This window comes from Capra hircus, chromosome 3, assembly GCF_001704415.2.
Source record: "Capra hircus breed San Clemente chromosome 3, ASM170441v1, whole genome shotgun sequence".
Classification (NCBI taxonomy): Eukaryota; Metazoa; Chordata; class Mammalia; order Artiodactyla; family Bovidae; genus Capra; species Capra hircus.
The window spans coordinates 103,058,499-103,077,772 of NC_030810.1; the positions used below are offsets into that span (position 1 = coordinate 103,058,499).

At 51.9% G+C, this 19,274-nt stretch overlaps 2 protein-coding genes across 4 annotated transcripts; one reads left to right on the forward strand and one right to left on the reverse strand.

The window, feature by feature from the left end:
- On the forward strand, positions 1,361-4,152 carry S100A9 (S100 calcium binding protein A9). 2 transcript variants are annotated; one of them, XM_013977249.2, is made up of 3 exons: positions 1,361-1,496; positions 1,778-2,001; positions 3,754-4,152. In XM_013977249.2, the coding sequence occupies exons 2-3, from the start codon at positions 1,852-1,854 to the stop codon at positions 4,057-4,059; spliced, it is 456 nt and encodes a 151-aa protein (XP_013832703.2). In that variant the 5' UTR covers positions 1,361-1,496; positions 1,778-1,851; the 3' UTR covers positions 4,060-4,152. The 2 variants fall into 2 exon arrangements, with proteins under 2 accessions (XP_013832703.2, XP_017901621.1); XM_018046132.1 differs by having other exon boundaries at positions 1,369-1,496; positions 1,841-2,001.
- Positions 15,365-16,890, reverse strand: LOC102169149 (protein S100-A12). Of its 2 annotated transcripts, none has more exons than XM_018046133.1 (3): positions 16,744-16,890; positions 16,054-16,210; positions 15,365-15,618 (listed from the first exon to the last, which is right to left on the reverse strand). In XM_018046133.1, exons 2-3 carry the CDS (start codon positions 16,189-16,191, stop codon positions 15,478-15,480), a joined length of 279 nt encoding a protein of 92 aa, XP_017901622.1. In that variant the 5' UTR covers positions 16,192-16,210; positions 16,744-16,890; the 3' UTR covers positions 15,365-15,477. The 2 variants fall into 2 exon arrangements, with proteins under 2 accessions (XP_017901622.1, XP_017901623.1); XM_018046134.1 differs by having other exon boundaries at positions 15,368-15,618; positions 16,054-16,345; positions 16,744-16,836.

The window sequence follows — 19,274 nt, forward strand, 5'->3', positions numbered from 1 at the left end:
AGACTTAGCCACTGGACCACCAGGGAAGTCTCCTGCCACAGCCTTCTGTCATGAGGGAACTCACTGCCAAAGCAGGACCCACAAGTGTGGACTCCCCTCTGTTTCGAAGCCCCGTCCAGCTGCTCACTCCACCAACCACGGACCCTCCTCTCCTCCCACCCAGTCACTTCCATCCTAACCCACACTGCATGGTCCCAGCCAACATCTCTGCAGAAAGTCGCCGGGCAACAAACAGGCCTGTGTGCATTTCACACTCAGTCATTTCCCCATTCCTGCGCTTATTAATCCAACAACTGTTAATTCTGCACCTACCGAGCAGGCTCTTGCTCCATCCTGGAACCGCAGAGGTGATTCAGGCCACACCCCTGGCTCGGGGAGCCTCCGCAGAGTGGAGGAGAGAGACCTGAAAGACAAGAACTTCAGGCCTTGGCCTGCAACCGTGCTTTGTTCAGCACATACCACGTTCCATAGTTAACGTTTTTATTTTCCTTTAAAAGTAGTTGACGAGTCTTATAAGCAAGAGTTTTCACAGAAAAAAAAACAGATTTCCTGAACCTTCGGGAGGTCCATTAAATGATCCACTCTCTCACGCGGCTGCCTTCCCCCGAGGATGAGTAACAGCGGCCCCCTCAAGTGAGGAATGCTCTCGTTTGCCACAGTCCCCACCGCTCTCTAGGCTCTCCAACCCTGAGACCCATGTCTGCTGTCACAAGTCGCACAACTGACGGTGCTCTGGGTGCTCTTCAGCTCCCACTGCTTCACCGCTTGGCCCCAGGTCTCTAGCTCCTGCGAGCTTGGGTCTCGGATCCTTGGTCCAGAGCGAAACATGCCCTGATAGAGGCAGCAGAGGGCGCTGTGGTTGCACACACAAGGGGCACCCAGGCGAACTTGCCCCGACGGCCTAAAACGGAGATTCCCTAACTGAGGAGGGAACCACGCAGGGCGGCGGCAGGCTGTCCTCTGCACTTTCCATCAGCTCAAACAGTGGAGGCAGACCCCTCGCCCTCTTAAAAGCCAGGCCAGACAGGCGCAGGACGGCTCAGCCATCCTTGTTGGGCTGCCGCAGCGGGAGCCAGAGTGGGTTGGCCGCCTCAGGGGTCCTCAGGCCACCACCAGCCCCTGGCTATCACAGGTGGGGAGCACAACCTCGGTGGCTTCCGAGGGGTCCCAGAAGAGAGGCAGCCTGCTTCCCACCTCACTCAGGGGGGACAGGGGTGTGGGGTGCAGGGGAAGTGGACTAAGCACCTAGCTTCCTCCCAAACCAGCTCCGGGCCAGGGCTGGGGAATTTCACAAAAAGTCAAAAAGAGCTCTGTGAACACTTCCTGTCCTGGCCCAGCCCCCTTCCTGGCAGTGAAACAGCCCAGCCTGGGCTTTCCACATAGGCTCACCTATGAAGCAATCTTCACGCGACAGGGCTGAGTGTCTCGATCAGTGGTGTATAAAAACTGGGCCCGCATCTTGCTGTCAAACCCTTCTGTGCGGCTCCTCAGCTTGGGTAAGTGAGCTGCCAGCTACCCCGGGGCCGGAGCCTGCCCACTGACTCTTCACTCCCCTTACCCATCTTCCTCCTTGATTGACTGCTCACTTTAAAGCTTCCTCCCCTTTTTCTTAGGTCATGTTCTGCTGCAGTCTGCTATCCTCAAAGGCTCTCTTTTGGGCATTGCCTAGACATTGTATAACCCATTCCTCTCATGTCTAGAACTGGGTCATCTCCCAGTTTGCTGCAGTCCCCAATTTCTTTTCATTCTGTTTTTTCCTCTTCATTCCTGTGTGCAGACAGTAGGAGGGTCAAAGGAAGCTTGACAGTCTTCTAAGCATCCAACTCCGTTGCTCAAACAGAAGGCAGAAAAATGGCGGACCAATTGTCACAAATGGAGTGCAGCATAGAAACCATCATCAACATCTTCCACCAGTACTCTATACGGCTAAGGGACCCGGAAACCCTGATCCAGAGAGAACTCAAACAGCTGGTGCAAAAAGAGCTGCCAAACTTTCTCAAGGTAAGGCTGGATTCCCGGCAGACCTGACTCAGTCTGGGCTAAGGATGGAGAATGGGGATGCAGTGTGCAACCATCAAGGAAAATGTTCCTGCCCCTCAACCCAGCCTCCAAAGGCAGTGGGCTCCGTGTTTGGAGCAGGATTTGGACCCTGTCACTAGAGGTGGTCCACAGTAGGTGGCACCAACAGCCTGAGCTTGTACAGGGTGCTAGGTTCCGTCCCAGGCAGGGCACGTAGTGGCCAACAGGGACCACTGTCTTGAGGGGAGAGACACGTGGCAAACGTGTTGGCCAATCAAGAACACAGATAGATCCACCGCCAATAGAGTGCTGTGGGCAGTGTGGACTGGGCAGGAGAGAGGCAACTCGTTAAATACGTGAAGGGTCCCTCCAAGGAGGCGACCTTTGAGCTAAAACCTGAGTGTTGGGAAGGGGCTAGGGGAAGCAAGTGACAGCGACTCTTGGAAGGAAGCTAATGAGCCTGCAAGCATCAGATGAACTTAGAAGACCCAAGAGGACTTTTCTAATCCAAAGGCTCTCTGGTAGGAAACAAATAAACCACATGTGGGAAGGGACCCAGCCCAGCACCAGGTTGACAAAGCACTCCATAACATGTTAGTTAATTTCCCTGATCTGAAAATGATCCGGCAGCTCTAAGAAAAGGAAGATTCATTCCACTGGATCTTTTTGTTTTCTTTCCAAATGTGGCGACTTGGGGGACATAGATGCTGTGCTCAGAAGGCTGGGACATGTAAGTTCCAGTCTCAGTTCCATTTCTGGAGCAGGATAGCCCAGAATAGGTGGCCAGCCCTGCCTGGGGCCCCTTCCCACCTTGGTAAGGTGGAGAATTGCAGTGGACAGAGTCGGGGGGACGCTGACAGCTCCCTGCAGGGGCAGAACTCAGCAAGCCAGACTCTGGGTCGGGGGGACAAGAGACGATACAGCCATGAGGTTGTGTGGGCAAGGTTCTCCTCTGTGTGACCCCTACTCCACCCCATCCACCACCCCCCACATACAGAGCAGATAGGCCGGGAGGGAAAGCCAGGCCCCAGCCCGGGGGCTGCCCAGGAGTGAGCGCTCTGCCAGGACAATGGCAAAGGCACAGAAGAGGAGATCGTGGTGAAGCATTGCAAGAGGAGACTCAGCAAAAGTGCCCCGGCAGGGGGTGGCAGAGCTGGAGCCCAGGGGGCCTGGACCCTCCCCTCATGCCCTTCCTTGCACACGTATCACACCGTCTCATTTCCCTCAGGTGCTTCCCCACCCTGCAGGCTGAAATGAGGGTCACTAGCCTGGAGAGGGAGGGGAGAGGAGGGCGCGATCCTGGCAGAAGCAGTGAGAACAGGACAAGACCAGGCTCTGGGGCAGATTGTAACATGGGGGTCCTCCCTTCCACTCCCAAGCCTTGGCAATCTGCACGAGCTAGTTACCCTCTGCAAGACCATTTTCTCAAGTGTTCCTCAAGGAAGATTCCAAGTCTCTCTATAATTGTTGTAAGAACCCAGTGAGGAGGCATCGCTGTACTCACTGCGTGACCTCGGGCGAGTCACTTGACCTCGGATCCTCTCCTGTATAAGGGAGAGAATCGTGGTGCCGGGGCTGTGTGCAGAAGGAATGAGGAAGTGTCTAATAGATGCTGAAACTGAGGCCCAGAAGCCCAGTGTCCCTATGCCTCTGCCACTGAATCACTTGCAGTGCTCCTCCCTGTCCCCAGCCCTGGCCACACCCAGCCCTGACGCCCGTGTCTCCCTCCTGCAGAAGCAGAATAAGGATGAAGAGGCCATCAACGAGATCATGGAGGACCTGGACACAAACCAAGACAAGCAGCTGAGCTTCGAGGAGTTCATTATGCTGGTGGCCAGGCTGACGGTCGCCTCCCACGAGGAGATGCACAAGACCGCACCCCCGGGAAAAGGGCACCGGCATGGGCCAGGCTTCGACAAGGGTGGCGCAGGCCCGTGCCCTGGCCAGGGCGGCCCCGACCACAGCCACGGCGGTCACGGCCACAGCCACGGCGGTCACGGCCACAGCCACGGCGGTCACGGCCACGGCCACAGCCACTGATCAGGAGGCCAGCCACTGCCCACCTAGGGCCTCAGGGCTGCCTTCGCTGTGGGGCAGGGCGATGGGGGTGAAATAAAGTCTTCCTCCGAGTCAGTGCTCTGCGTGCTTCTTCCCCCTCCCGCCTCCCAACCTGACCTTCCCAGAAGCCTGGGCATCAGACAGTCCTGGGCCTTAACTGGGCCTCAACTTCTTCATGCAGTAATAACAAAAGAGAGAAGCAGAGAGACTGTGAGTCTCTTCTGGGTCCCTTGGGCTCATCTCCTGGACCATCTCCTCCCCCACGACTCCAGACTCCACTGCTCAGGTGCCCCTTACCCCACCCCAGCTCAGGACCTCCCAGTGAAGTCGGCCACTGTCACCGCAGAGAGAGACAGGTGTTATGCCTTCCCCTCGGCCTTCCAGCCACGTCCCAGCCCAGCCTTCCCCTTCTATGCCCAATGCCGCCCACACAGCCCTCTCTCTCCTACTAGAACCTCGAGTGTGTGAGTGTTATGTGCTGTCACGTCTGACCTTTTGTGACCCCATGGACTGTAGCCTGCCAGGCTCCTCTGTCCATGAGCTTTTTCCAGGCAAGAATACTAGAGCCAGTTGCCATTTCCTTCTCTGGGGGATCTTGCCGACCCAGGGGTCGAACCCGCATCTTCTGCACTGGCAGGTGGATTCTTTACCACTGAGCCACCTGGGAACCAGAACCTTAGGCCTCTGGAAGTCCTCCAGACACGCACGCAGACAGAGCGTGTCTGAGGAGGAACGCTGGAGTCAAGGACAGATGGAGTTCTGAATCCACGGGGGTGTTGGGCATCTCTAGCAGACGCAGCGTCCTTCCCGTGGACACAAGGGAAGGCGTGCACACAGGTGGGGAGCAGGGCCCTGGCCCCAGGAGGATGGGAGCGTGAGAAGGGCCCAGCCTGTCCGCTGGAAGAAACCAGAGCCATCCCTGGGTCTGCAGCTATGAGGCCCAACCACTGCTGTGAGGAGGGACACTGGGTCCAGGGAGCCTCTTGGGCCTGCAGGTTCTGATCCTAAGACTCCAAGGCAAGCTGAGCTCCTGGAGGGGGCAGGAGTTCCTCCGGGCCTCGTCAGTAGCTAAGAGCGCAGGTCAGCAGAAGCCCTGACTGCCCTATGAAATGCAGCCTGGCCTGGCTCCCAGGTTCCCTGCCTCAGCAGCCTCCAGACCCAGGCGCTCACTTCAGAGACACCCAAGTGACTCCCCTGCACTCGCTGCTTGCCCTGAGTGCAGCCTCTCCCGGGTCATCTCTGGCCTGGGGTGAGCCTTCCAAACCCCAGAGCCCAAATCAGGGTCGTCCTCCTGCCTGTGCTTTCAGCAGGGAGAGAACTCTGGCAGGGTTAGGATGGGGCACAGGGCAGGAAAAGATGAACAGCATCCATCCCCTGGGTTACAAGGAAAGAAAGCGAGGCACAGTGTGCAGAAGGGTCAGATAGTGGTGGCTGGTGAAGATGGCAGAGAGCCTTGAATCCATCTTCTCTGCAGCCTGGATCTTGCAGCTCCTTCCCCAATGCTGAGCACAAAGCAACGAACCAGGCTCAGATTCCAGCTCCCTGCAGCCTGCCTGCCATGGGCCTTGCAAATCCTGTTTTAAGAGACTTTGCTATGGCAACAGGGATGTCAGGGCTCGTGCCTGAGAGTATGGGGGTGTTTCCAGGAAGCACTCCAGGCTGTGAGCTTGGGGAGCAGAGTTCAGAGGGTCCCAGTCCCTTCCCTGCCTAGGAGACCCCGTAAGTGGAGAGACATCTCCTGACAGCCCTTCTAAGCCACCCTCAAGTCCCTGCTGTGCAGCTTGGTATAGGAGAAAGAGAGCTGGCCTGGCAGTTGGGAGGTTTTTTCAGTCCCTAAGTCGTGTCCGACTCTTTGCAACCCCATGGACTATAGCAAGCCAGTCTTCTCTGTCCTTCACCATCTCCCAGAGTTTGTTCAAATTCATGTCCATTGAGTCGGTGATGCCAACCAACCATCTCATCCTCTGTGACCCCATTTTCCTCCTGCCCTCCATCTTTCCCAATGTCAGGGTCTTTTCCAATGAGTCAGGTCTTCACATCAGGTGGCTAAAATATTGGAGCTAGAGCTCCAGCATCAATCCTTCCAATGAATATTCAAGGTTGATTTCTTTTAGGATTGACTTGTTTGATTTCCTTGCTGTCCAAGTGACTCTCAAGGGCCTTCTCCAACACCACAGCTCGAAAGCTCAACTCTTCAGTGCTGTCTTCTTTATAATCCAACTCTCACACCCATACATGACTACAGGAAAAACCAGAGCCTGGGTACTGGCCCAAATTAGAGGCCTCGGATAGAGCAGGTTCCCCCCCATCCCCTCCATCCACTGTTACCTATTGCAATGTGCCAGAAGTATGTCCTTGACTTTGCTTCCCCACTGCACTGGGAAGTCATGGGGAAGCAATGAGTCTTGTCCACGAGGGCAAGTCATGGCATCTGTCTTATTTTCTAGTTTATTCCCAGCACCTGGCGTAGTGACTGGTACACAATAGGCTCTCAACCAATACTGACTGTACAATTCAGTTCAGTTCAGTTCAGTCGCTCAGTCGTGTCCGACTATTTGCAACCCCATGAATCGCAGCATGCCAGGCCTCCCTGTCCATCACCAACTCCTGGAGTCTCCTCAAACTCATGTCCACAAGTCGGTGATGCCATCCAGCCATCTCATCCTCTGTCGCCCCCTTCTCCTCCTGCCCCCAATCCCTCCCAGCATCAGTCTTTTCCAATGAGTCAACTCTAGGCATGAGGTGGCCAAAGTACTGGAGCTTCAGCTTCAGCATCATTCCTTCCAAAGAATCCCAGAGCTATCCTAAAATACTCTACATGCTCCACACTCCCTTCTTGGGGGGCAATGTGAAGAAAGGAAGGAGAGAACATAGGATTAAAACCAGAAAAATGTGCCCAAAGCCTTGATCACCAGGGAAAAATATTGAGGGTTCTGTATATCATCATGGCATCTCCAACTGGAAGATAAGGGCAGTGAGGCGATGGGACTCTGGAGCCCCTCCCCAGCTTTATTCAGTTCTTACCAGTTCTGCCTTCATCCTCTGCACACTAGAAGCTTCCACCTGAATAAACGAGTTTGTCCTGAAAAAAGTTTGAACATTACTGGTTTAACCCTCCCTGTCCCACTCTCGCACTTGAGTGATTCTCTCCCTGCCAAGCGGTTGGCCCCAGCCTGCCCGAACTCCTCCAGGAAAGGGAGTGTCCTCCTTTGGTGCTGACACTTAGAAAGTCTTCCATTACACCAGCCAAAATCCGCCTCCTTGTGCCTGCTAAGCATTAACCCTGTTTTCCTCCCACACCACTGGGGGCGCAGAATAAATCTAGCTCCATCTATGCACACAGCTACCCAATCAGTTCTTCAAAACATTTTCCCTAAATCACATCTCGGCTTTCCCCATGCTCTACACGATTACACCAGGAATGCTCTCCTCGCCTTGAGGTCTCTAGTGTGTCCCTGGATGGCCATGAGGGCCTAGAGCCTGTGTCACTGCCCCCCCCCTTTCCTGACCACCCCCTTCCTCAAGCACACGGGGGCTTGCTCCTCCAGGCCCGTAGGACTCTCCGATATGTCTGCACGTGCGCTAGGGACTGTAACCCCTTATCTAGAGGCAGGGGCAATGGCGATTGCCCCCAGGTGCCAGCATGGAATAAACTCTCAGGAGCACTTTGAATGAGCAAGGGAAGGTATGATGGTCCTAGGGCCCCATGGGGCTAGAGGGTGACGTTGGGGCTGTCTTGGGGAGAAGGTGATGTGGGAACCGCTTTGGGCATGAGGGGTGTACCAATGGTCTGGCGACTTGAAGGCCGGAGATGGTAGAGCAGCTGGGCTCAAAACAATAGGAGACAGAGCTTCTTAGATACCAAAGGCTCCACTTTTGCCTTATCTTTCTGTTAGCTCGGTCTGAGAGGGGCAGGCTGCCCTAGATCCCGGAAGGTGTTACAGCAAACCGCTCTCGCAGAGCCCTGTGAATTTTGTTAAAAGAGCTGACCTGATGGAAGGGTGACTTAGCCCTTCCAGCTGATTAGCTTCTCCTATTCCAAAAAAGTGGTTCTATGGAGTAGAGGGGAGTCATCTTCTTCCCTCAGACAAAGAAGGAGAGCGTCCGGGTCAAAGTTAAGATTCGCATTCCAGGTGAGAAATGCTGACTACCTCTATGATTAATGAGTCCTTTCAAGAAACAAATGCTGGGGTTTCCCCAGCATTATGCTGATTGAAGAACAGAAAGCCTGTTGTCAGATGCCATTCCCCCGATTCCTATAAGAGGGAGTTGCCCTCCTTGGCAGTGAAGCCTGAACTTCTGCATACCTTTCTGGGAGGGGTGAGGAAGTACAGGGGCACCCCCAGCTGCAGGACACTGCCCAGAGACTCAACGATGCTCAGAATATGCTCTGGGACCTGGGCAGTGCCCAGAGGCTTAACGATGCTCAGAATATGCTCTGGGACCTGGGCAGTGCCCAGAGGCTTAACGATGCTCAGAATATGCTCTGGGACCTGGGCAGTGCCCAGAGGCTTAACGATGCTCAGAATATGCTCTGGGATCTGGGCAGTGCCCAGAGGCTTAACGATGCTCAGAATATGCTCTGGGACCTGGGCGCTGTGAAATGCTTCCAGAACTGGGCATGGAGATTAATTCCTTAATCATTCACTTGTCTTCTTATTCACTCAAGAGACACTAACTACAGACTCATTGTATGTCAGGCTCTGTATAAAGCTCTGAGGGGCCCCTGCAATAAATAAGGCTTCACTCTGTCATTTAAGGAACTCCCAGGACTGCAGGGCAAACAAGACAGTCTCTTAAATGAGTCTGATATAGAAAATCAAAGGTCAGAGAGGGATAAAGTTCTGTGGGGCTTTGATGGGAGGGCTGCCATTCGCCTGGGTGGTCTCCTGGAGGGGTGAGTTAAGGCTGGTGGCTGCAGGCATCCTCATGTGCAAGTGCTTCAGAAAAAGGGCACTTGTGCAAAGGCCTGGACGTAGAAGAGAAGGAGGTAGGCGATGAAGAGGAGAGCAGGGAGATATAGGCCAGGGAGCTACACTTTCCAGAAAACAGAGGGCAGAAGCAGCAGTGGAGACTTGGGGAGGGAAATGATATACTCATACTTTGGAAAAGTCTGCTGTGTGGGGATGACTTGGTGCAGAAATGAGACAGGTTAGGAGGCAGCACGATGGTCCACGTGAGGCTAGGAGAGCCCGAGGCGGTGCTTCTCAGAGAAATGATGCTTTCAGCCAGGGTCTCAAACTACCCGGACCATGTCAACAAGGCACGTATGTCTCACCACCTCTACAGGAAAAAGAAGAGGATTGTGTGATGTTTCCCAAGACCTTGCTGGGAAGAAAGGCCTCCGCTTTCACCAGCCGGCTGAGGCAATCTTACACAAACCTGACACAAGCCCTGCCATGAAGTAAAGTCCAGAATCCAACCTCAACGCCCTGCCCCCTCCCACAGTTGCTGAAAACCTGTAGTGTAGAAAGCTCTGTGTCATGGATTTTGACACTTCAATTACTAAAGTGACAGCAGGACAGAAACAATTGGTTGCTCAAGTCCTGCTTCCCCTTGGGACTCGGGCGGAAACAATTCCTCTACCCCAAGACTCTGGTCAATCCCCTGGCTGAACTAGACCCCTAGCTTCTGTCCTCAGAGGTCCCTGCCTGCAAACAATAAACAGGGAAAGTGGTCCCAGGGGTGGGAGGAGAGTCTGGCCTCCAGTGAGTGTTCCCAGAGTCTCCGTTTCCTCTGTGAGCTCCCTCACTCTTGCCCATGGACCCAGAATTGTCTCATGTACCATGAAATTGCACAGTGAGGAGGGGGATTTTTGCCAGTGTTGCAGGAAAGGGGGACCTCTTCCAGGGCCCTAAAGGGAGCCGTTGTCTAACACTCAGAAATGAATTGTCCGAGGAGTCACACGTTCCGACAAAGCAAGAGACTTTACTGGGAAGGGGCACCTGGGTGAGAGAAGCAGGGTGAGGGCACCCAGGGGAGCCACTCTGCCACGCGGGTTTCATGGTGATGGGGTTAGTGTCCAGGTTGCCTCTGGCCAGTGTCTCTCACTCAGGGCCCTTCCTGGTGGTGCACACATTGCTCAGCCAAAATGTATTCCAATAAGGAGGATTCTCAGAGGTGGGTAGGATGCTCCTCTCCTTTTGACCTTTCCTGAATTCTTCTGATTTGAAGTGGCTTGTTAATTTCATGTTCCTTACCAGGACCTTCTGTCATAAAAGAACTCACAGGAATGGTTACCACAGTGCCTGGCCAAGGGGGGGGCAGTTTCAGCCTGTGTGTTTCCCCTAACACCAAAACTGGGGCGGGCGAGGGGTGAAGCGGAGAGTAGTGGGTGTTTGCACCAGGGCAGCAGGATTCCAGCATGGGGTACAGGGCAGGGCAACCCACTTCCCTCCATCCCCCTCCTCTCTTCCTTCTCCTCTTGGTCTGCCTCCTCTCTTTCTCTTCACTTTCTACAGTAGTCTCTCTGGGTCTCTTTCTGAATCTCCTTCTCGTGGTGCTTTCTGCCTCTTGATCTCAGGCCTGAGGTGCAGTCTCAAGTAAGTAGGGTATTGTCAGGGAGGGGAATGCCTCTGAGGTATAATCAGTGTCATATCTCACCAGGGATGACGCCTCCTAAACAAAAGATGCTCAGCTTCTGAAATGCCCGTTAACAATGGAAGGAGATTACAATGGGAAACAGTTATAGATAGGGCTGAGGGTATTGAGCCTGGAAAAGAGAAGCTGGAGGGGATCGTGACAACTCCCTTCGAATATTGCCAAGGTCTGGAGAGAGGGGTCCTCTCCACAGTGAGGAGTCCAAAGCCCTCTGTGATGGGGTGTACTTGCCGTAGGGTCCCCCCACCCTCCCCTCCACTGCCACAAGCATCTCACTTTCATTTTATAAAAGCTGTTGTTCCCCTCTGTTAGCAAACAATAACTTGATTCTACTAAACCAGCAGGCATCCCTGAATAACAGAAGGAGCAGGACACTGCCACAAGCTCACAAAACGGAGCAGGTCCCAGCTCGGCTGGAGTTTCTGTTTAGGGAAACTCAGGCAAGAAGCAAGCCAAGGAAGAAAGAAGAGATCGTTGCAGGTGTGGACGAGTGCCACAGTAAGAGGAAGACAAGCCAGAACAGCTGCTAACTGGGCTGGGGACCCAGACAGGGCTTCCCGGGAAGGTGATAATGAGAATGAGACCTGGATGACAAGAAGCGCTGGAGAAAGTCTGCAGGGCCTTCACCAGGTAGTGGTGCAATGGGACTTATGTTTGGGCGTCACACTGGCTATTGCCTGGACAGGGATTGGGGACCCAGAGTAGGAGCACAGGGATCAGGCTGGAGGCTGTTATAAGGGATTTGCCAAGCCCGATGTTTGTATCAAACGCTTTGCAGGTCCCCTGCCTTCAAGGTGCCTTCAACCTAACGGGGGCAACAGACACCCAAATAGCTATTTTCCATATTAAGTTGTGACCGTAAAACAAAGGTGATGAGAAGCACGGGGTGACTGGGAGCACAGAGGAGGTGCTTTTCATTAGTGTTCTTGGGTGGAGCAGGCGTGGGGAGGATTAAGGAAAGATTCCTCAGATGAATGCTGAAAGGGCAAGAACTGAACTTCTGCTTAGCTGGGGCTGGGTTAAGTAACAAGGGAAATCAGAGAAGCAGAGGAAGTCAGGTCTTGCCCATCAGATAATTTTCACAATCTGGTTTGCTTCCTTTTAACATTGAAGACTTTTACATATGGGCCAAGTTAAATGACAAGTCCTAGCCATGCTAGCCCCAGGGGCTCTTGGTGGCCATCTCACTGAATCCAGATTCTTCTCCTGACTTCCAAAGTCCCAGTGTGCAAGTAAGCTCACGGTGTGTACCGGCCCAAGACATTCTCCTGAAGGGCAGGGGCGCACTCAGGGCACCTGGAAGAGTGCACTTTGTGTCCCATATCACATAATACGGGCTCAGTCACACAGCCGTGCCCTACCCTCTGTGACCCCGTGGACTGTAACCCACCAGGCTCCTCGTCCATGGGATTTCCCAGGCAAGAATACTGGAGTGGGTTGCCATTTCCTTCTCCAGGGGATCTTCCCAACCCAGGAACTGAACCCACGTCTCCTGCATTGGCAAGTGGCCTTCCCATATAAATTAGTATTTTACTATTCGTGTTAATACCTACTGAGTGCTTACATGGCATCAGATGCTGCGCTAAGTGCTTTGCAAGTTTTGCTAGGTTATCTAATCCTCACTTCAACTCTGGGAAAGATGCTGCTGTTATTTCCACTTCATTGATGGGGACACTGAGGTTTCGAGAGTTTAAGTAACTAGTTCAAGGTCTCACAATTAGTAAAAGGTAAAACTAGGGTCTGAATCCAGAAATATGACTTTAATCCTCATACTTAGGCCACTACCCTTTCTTTGCCCAAGAATACCCTGATGCCCATCTTTCTAGATCTTACTTAAAGGTCTCCATCCCATCCAAGTGTCTCAGAACATTAAAGTTGAATTATACCTGAGTGTTCACCTAGTCTGACCTCTTCAAATGAATTTCCAAAATTCCTTTGAATTCTTCAAAAATGAAGAAGAGAGATCCAGAGAGGCAAAGTGATTTTCCCAAGGTCAGTCAGCACACGAGGGCTTTCCCTGAGAGGCCCTCCTTTCTCATTCAGTGATGGAAGCCTTCATTCCAAGACCACCTTCTCTGGGTCCCGAATGCCTTCATCTTCCGCCAATCCCACTCCATCCCCATCTTCATCCTCTGCCCCGGCCTCATCTCCAGGAGAGGTCTCCACAGGTTCCTGCCTTCCACAGTCCCCTCTAGCCTTAACTTTGCCCCAGCTCCACATCACAGACAGAGCGGTTTCCTCTGATGGACAGTCCAGCGAACCTCCAACCCTGGGGCCTCTGGGGCCAGGACTTATCACTTCCTGGCCTCAGTACTGAATCCCAGCTTTCTACACATTATCTCTGCCCGGCTTTGCACCAAAATACAAACCCACCCCTGCCCCAGTATGAAGTTTCTCTCCTCACTTTTCCTCATATCTGTCATACCTGGGCTCCAGCAAGTTACCTAATCTTTTAAAATGGCGTCATAAACTCTGCCCTCCTGGCCTGTTCCTGCTGCTGAAGAGGAGGCAGGTGGGTCTGTCAGAGCCTAAGGCTGTACCCCAGCCTGCTCAGGCTGCTATAACAAGTGCCCGAGACCAGAGGTCCCCAAAATTTTTGGCACCAGGGACCAGTTTCATGGAAGACAATTTTTCCGTGAACAGGGTGTGGAGATGGTTTTAGGTTGATTCAGGCACATAGCATCTGTCGTGCACTTGAGTTTAATCTAATTCTGCAACTGATCTGACAGGAGGTACCAGTTCACAGCCTAAAGGTTGGGGAGCCTTGCCATAAACTGGATGGCTTAAACAACAGACATTTAATCTCCCCGTTCTAGAGGCTGGAAGCCTGAGATCAGGCTGCCAAGTGGAGTTGGGGGTGTGGTGAGGGCTCTCTTCCAGGCTTGCAGACTTGCTGTGTGCTCAGATGACCTCCTCTCCATGTGTGTTCATAGAGAGAGAGAAATATTTATTCTTCTTATAAGGGCACTAATCCTACCATGAAGGTCCCACCCTCATGACTAATCTAATTACCTCCCAACGGGCCCATCTCCAAATACCAACACACTAGGGGTTAGAGCTTCAGCAAATGAATTTGGGAGGGTACATGCACCCATAATGTGGGGGTATTCTGACCTCTTGACAAAATGGACCTCTTGACATCTGGTCTAAAAGGCCATGCCATCTATCCCAAACCTGACTCAGCACTCAACAGGAGATGGTGGACAGGGAGGCCCCCACTAACTTTTTCCCGTTCAGATGGAATGCACTTTTCACTAGGGAACCCGACACTTGGCCCCTAGGAAGATTATTCCATGCTCCTTCCTGTTTTCCCGTGGACCTTTTATAGGGGATCCGATCAGTATCCTATTAATTTCCATGAGTTTTGAGCAAACTCCGAGAGATAGTGAAGGACAGGGGAGCCTGGTCCACTGCAGTCCACGGGGTCAGAAAGAGCTAGATGTGACTGAGTGACTGACCAACAGTGATCTCCATTCTTTCATTCTTTTTTTTTTTTTTAACTGCACTGGGTATTTGTTTCAGGATGAGGGCTTTTTGTTGTGAGCCCTGTTTTGAGACCCAGGATGTACCTGGGTCCCCTGCCTGCAATGGAAGGCAGATTCTTAACCATTGGACCACCAGGTAAGCCCCCATACGCTCACTTCTATAAGAGATATTTCTGAAATAAACACTACATTCCAAGCACGGTGCTGATGACAGAGACGCTGCACCTGCTTGCACACACCCCCGTCAATGCAGGAGACAGACGTTAAACAAATAAGCACCCCAGGGGATACAGAATCTCAGCAGGAGAGAAGAGCCCGGCAGGAAAGCAGCACAGTCCTAGAGGAACATGTCACGAAGAACCTGGCCTAGATCAGCGTTGGGGGCAGAATCTGGCCTGAGAAGTCTTCCCTCCCCCGTATCTCATGCTTGCCTCCCGCTCCTGTCTCCCTTTTCCTCACATCTTTTCTAATCGGACCCAAGTTTCATGATCCATACAGGAAGCATAAGTGAAATCATCTCACTCACTTGCTCAAAACCCCCGTGACTCCCTAGCCCGCTTGGCACCAAGTCCAAGGTCCTCCACGCAGACTGTAAGCCCCTGCTCCCTACACCTGCTTCCTGTAGGTGCTCATCTCCCACCAGCCCCACCTCAGCTCTGCACCCGCCATCATACTGGCCATCGTGCAGGTCAGGCTCAAGCCTGTCTCAGGGCCTCGACCTCTCTCTACAGGAACTCTTGACTCCCAGACATCCGCAAGCTGCGCTCCATCCTTTTCAGATCTCTGCCCAGATGCATTCCTCGGTCAACATATTTAAACCAGAAGCCCTGTCCTTCCCTCTACCCTATACTCCTTTGCGTTAGGTTTCTACATATCTCTTTTCATTACCTACCAGTGCATCACAGGATGCATTGGTCTCTAATACTTAGTCGCTTGCTGGTTGGTTCATTTTCAATTCCCTCCCTATTAGAATGAAAACCCCAGAAGGATGAGGACTCCATGTCTTTGATCTCTGGCTACTATAGATGCTCACTAAATATTTGTTAAATAAATGAATAAATGAACAAATTAGAGAGATTTAATAAATTGTTGGTGAACAAATGAGCAGACAGAGAAGGGGGTCTCAGAGGTCTAAATGGGGCTTGTCAGAACAGCAGGGGTGAGGAAGGATCGAGTTTGGCAAAAGAAAAAAAGGACACAGCTTCTGCGAAGAACTTTGCCAAAGTACATTTATTAATTCTCTCTTCCCTTAGGTAAGGCAGCCTCAGGGAGGAGAAGGGAAAGTCTTCTTGGGGACATTGCTGGAAGGAGCTTCCTACTCTTTGTGGATATTTTCGTGGGCTGTCTTCAGCACCCTGGACACCAGGACTATGAACTCCTCAAAGCTGACCTCTTTATCTTTATTGGTATCCAGATCTTGGAATATTTCGTCAATGGTAGGTTGATCTTTGGTGTTCTGGGAAAAGAGAAAGCAGGGGCAGTGAGTTGCCCTTTCTTCAGGCCTCGCATCCCTCAGAACTCAGCCCAGGGCAGCCGGGAACAGTAACTCAAGAGCCAAAACTACGTGGGAGAATCCAATATGAGAAAATGGAAGGCAGACAGAAGCAGCTGTCTTAACCTAGAAGATGTTGTATTGCTCAGTAATCCAACCCCGCCCGACCCTGCCTCTCTCCACTTTACAGAGAGAGGAAGGCGTGAAGCCTAAGGTGACGGACAGAGCTATTCAGAAAGAGCGGTGGGCCCCTGTACTGCAGCTGGGAGGGGCTGGGGAACATCCTTGGGAGCGCAAACTGGGGTGAAGCCACCCCAGTCCTTGCCCCCGCCATCATCCTTCAACCACCGCCCTCAGCGCAAGGGGGTGGGAAACTGCCAAGAGAGGGGCCTCCCATACTTGGATGCAGTTGGGAAGTTCCTTTGTGATCAGCTGCTTCAGCTCACGCTTGACGAGGGTGTCGTAATGCCCCAGCCGGATGGAGTACTGGTGGAAGATGTTGATGATTCCCTCCAGGTGATCTTCCAGCTTAGTCATCCTGCCAAACTACGTTCACCTTCAGGAGACAAGGGAGGTCTAGGGCAGCGCCTCCCCAGCCCTGCGCTTCCGCTGTCTCCTCCTTCTGCATTAATGGTTTAGACCATGGCTACTATCCCGGGTCAGCTGCTCTGTTTGACCCACGGTGAATGTTCTTATTTGTGGATATAATAAGGGAGAAGGACATAGCATACCACCGAAAGTATCAAAGAATTAGCTTTAACTGCCACCTGTTCCAGGTGCCCCCATCTCCCGGGGAGTATAATTCAGAGAGTACTGGCCACTCAGGCTCACCTGGGAAGGGTTCTGGGGTTGCCCAGGCTGTTTCCTTTCCCCAAGTGATGGTACTTTAGGGCCCTTAAACGTGCCGGCCACCCCACCCACCTTGGCCATTCCCAAGTCCTGAGACTGGGTCTTCCTATCAGAGCAAGAGCTGGCACCCTTAGTCCCAAAGTGCAGTCAGCCAGAGGGAGTTCAGATGGCAGGGAGCTATAGCTCCCACCCTCCTGCCAAGTGGCCCCCCCGGGGCTGAGTCAAGGAAAGAACACTTACCCCTCTTCACAGAAGTGTGGGACGCCCGGAGTATGCACAACAGTGGTGAGGAGCACTGGGCTAGGGAGGTTTTTATAAATCAGGCTGCACCTTTGACCTCTGGTGAAGAAACATCTCTGATTCATTTTGGGGTGAGCGCTGGTGGATACTCTGTTGCTCAAGAGAAGCTTCAGACCTGTGGCTTTGACTGCAATGCAGGCAGCTCAGATTGCATCCATGGCACAGGCCACCTGCCACCCCCCACTCAGCCTGAAACAGAATGCCCATCCCTGCCACACCCACACTCCCCCCACCTCCTCCCCCCAACACACACACACACACACACACACACACACACACACACACACACACGCCCATCATGTTTCTCAGCCCTGGGGCAGGACCCAGCCTGCAGGTTGAGCTCTGTTCCCTGCTTCCTGTTAAGAGGCTAAGAAAACAAGTTTCAATGCCTGCATGGCTCCTACCCAGAAAGGGAAGGGCTGGGGAGAGGCGTTTGCTAAGTATCTGTACAACAAAAATGAGAATGGTAATAAAAAACAATCAAAGTGGACGTGTAACCCTGAAACAGGAAAAGGACACAGGTTTAAAACTAAAGAAAGCTAGCTCAAGGGTCAGGCAGGTTGGGCTGTGGGAGCAACAGATGCCCGAGCAGGAGGGCGCACACCTGTGTGTGCACCGCGGGCGCGGACGCTCCGCTCCCCTAACCTGTCGGCGGCCCCCCTCGTGCTTACGCAGAGCAGGAACCCTGGCCCAGGCTGGCTGCCAATGGCCCAGCATTTGGAAGAATACATACAGAGTTGTTTCCTTTACGTTGTGTCCTGTTTGGTTTGCTCTGCTTTTGATAGTTTTGATTTATTTTATTTTTGATGCCCCCTTTTGGTTAGAACTGGACATGGAACAACAGACTGGTTCCAAATAGGAAAAGGAATACGTCAAGGCTGTATATTGTCACCCTGCTTATTTAACTTATATACAGAGTACATCATGAGAAACGCTGGACTGGAAGAAACACAAGCTGGAATCAAGATTACCAGGAGAAATATCAATAACCTCAGATATGCAGATGACACCACACTTATGGCAGAAAGTGAAGAGGAACTAAAAAGCCTCTTGATAGAAATGAAAGAGGAGAGTGAAAAAGTTGGTTTAAAGTTCAACATTCAGAAAACGAAGATCATGGCATCCGGTCCCATCACTTCATGGCAAATAGATGGGGAAACAGTGGAAATAGTGTCAGATTTTATTTTGGGGGGCTCGAAAATCACTGCAGATGGTGACTGCAGCCATGAAATTAAAAGACGCTTGCTCCTTGGAAGAAAAGTTATGACCAACCTAGATAGCATGTTCAAAAGCAGAGACATTACTTTGCCAACTAAGGTCTGTCTAGTCAAGGCTATGGTTTTTCCAGTAGTCATGTATGGATGTGAGAGTTGGACTGTGAAGAACACTGAGTGCTGAAGAATTGATGCTTTTGAACTGTGGTGTTGGAGAAGACTCTTGAGAGTCCCTTGGACTGCAAGGAGATCCACCCAGTCCATTCTGAAGGAGATCAGCCCTGGGATTTCTTTGGAAGGAATGATGCTAAAGCTGAAACTCCAGTACTTTGGCCACCTCATGAGAAGAGTTGACTCATTGGAAAAGACTCTGATGCTAGGAGGGATTGGGGGCAGGAGGAGAAGGGGACAACAGAGGATGAGATGGCTGGATGGCATCACTGACTCGATGGATGTTGAGTCTGAGTGAACTCCGGGAGTTGGTGATGGACAGGGAGGCCTGGCGTGCTGCGGTTCATGGGGTTGCAAAGAGTCGGACACGACTGAACAACTGAATTGAACTGAACTGAACTGAACTTTGGCTATGTAAACTATTTCTGGTAATTATATATTTTTATTTATGAGTAAAGAATACCATTTCTTATACAAAAAAAAAACTAAAGAAATCTGAATATAAAGCTTAGAAATCAGTTGGCAATAAAGCGTCAAGAGTGATTGATTAATTGTAACATATGTACCACGATATGTAAAATGCTAACAATAGGGGAGGCTATGAAGGGCTATGGGAGCTCTTTATATTATTTTCGCAATTTTTCTCAATTTTTCCATACATCTCAAAAAACTTCTGAACTAAAGTCTAACAAACAGCTAAAGCTGTTTGTTTGTTTTAAAGTCCGAAGTCTTTGTTTTTGTTTTTTGGCCATGCTGCCCAGCTTCCGGGATCTTAGTTTCCCGACTAAGGGTTGAATCCAGGCCGAAGCAGTGACGAACCAAGTCCTAACCACTGGACCACCAGGGAAATCCCCTCCTTTTAAAAGTGGGCTTGTGTTGGCCACTCAAGTCATGCCAGGCACCGCCTTACACAAACCCTCACCTAATTCTCCAAACATTCTTCACTCCAACAGTGGGGTGAGTGCTACTGGTTTGCTCATTTGAAAATGAAGAAAAGGAGTTTGGAGAGTTAAGGAACTTTTCTAAGTGCCAAATTCAAGACTGTTTGCCTTCAAAACCTTTGCCATTTTCTAATTGTTCCTTAAA

What these genes read in the sequence shown, in the direction of transcription:
- LOC102169149 (XM_018046133.1), bottom strand. Translation starts at nt 16,191, where the DNA reads ATGACTAAGCTGGAAGATCACCTGGAGGGAATCATCAACATCTTCCAC. An exon ending in AACTTCCCAACTGCATCCAA is followed by an intron (nt 15,619 to 16,053) that starts GTATGGGAGGCC and finishes CTCTTTTCCCAG; the next exon opens with AACACCAAAGATCAACCTAC.
- S100A9 (XM_013977249.2), top strand. Translation starts at nt 1,852, where the DNA reads ATGGCGGACCAATTGTCACAAATGGAGTGCAGCATAGAAACCATCATC. An exon ending in AGCTGCCAAACTTTCTCAAG is followed by an intron (nt 2,002 to 3,753) that starts GTAAGGCTGGAT and finishes TCCCTCCTGCAG; the next exon opens with AAGCAGAATAAGGATGAAGA.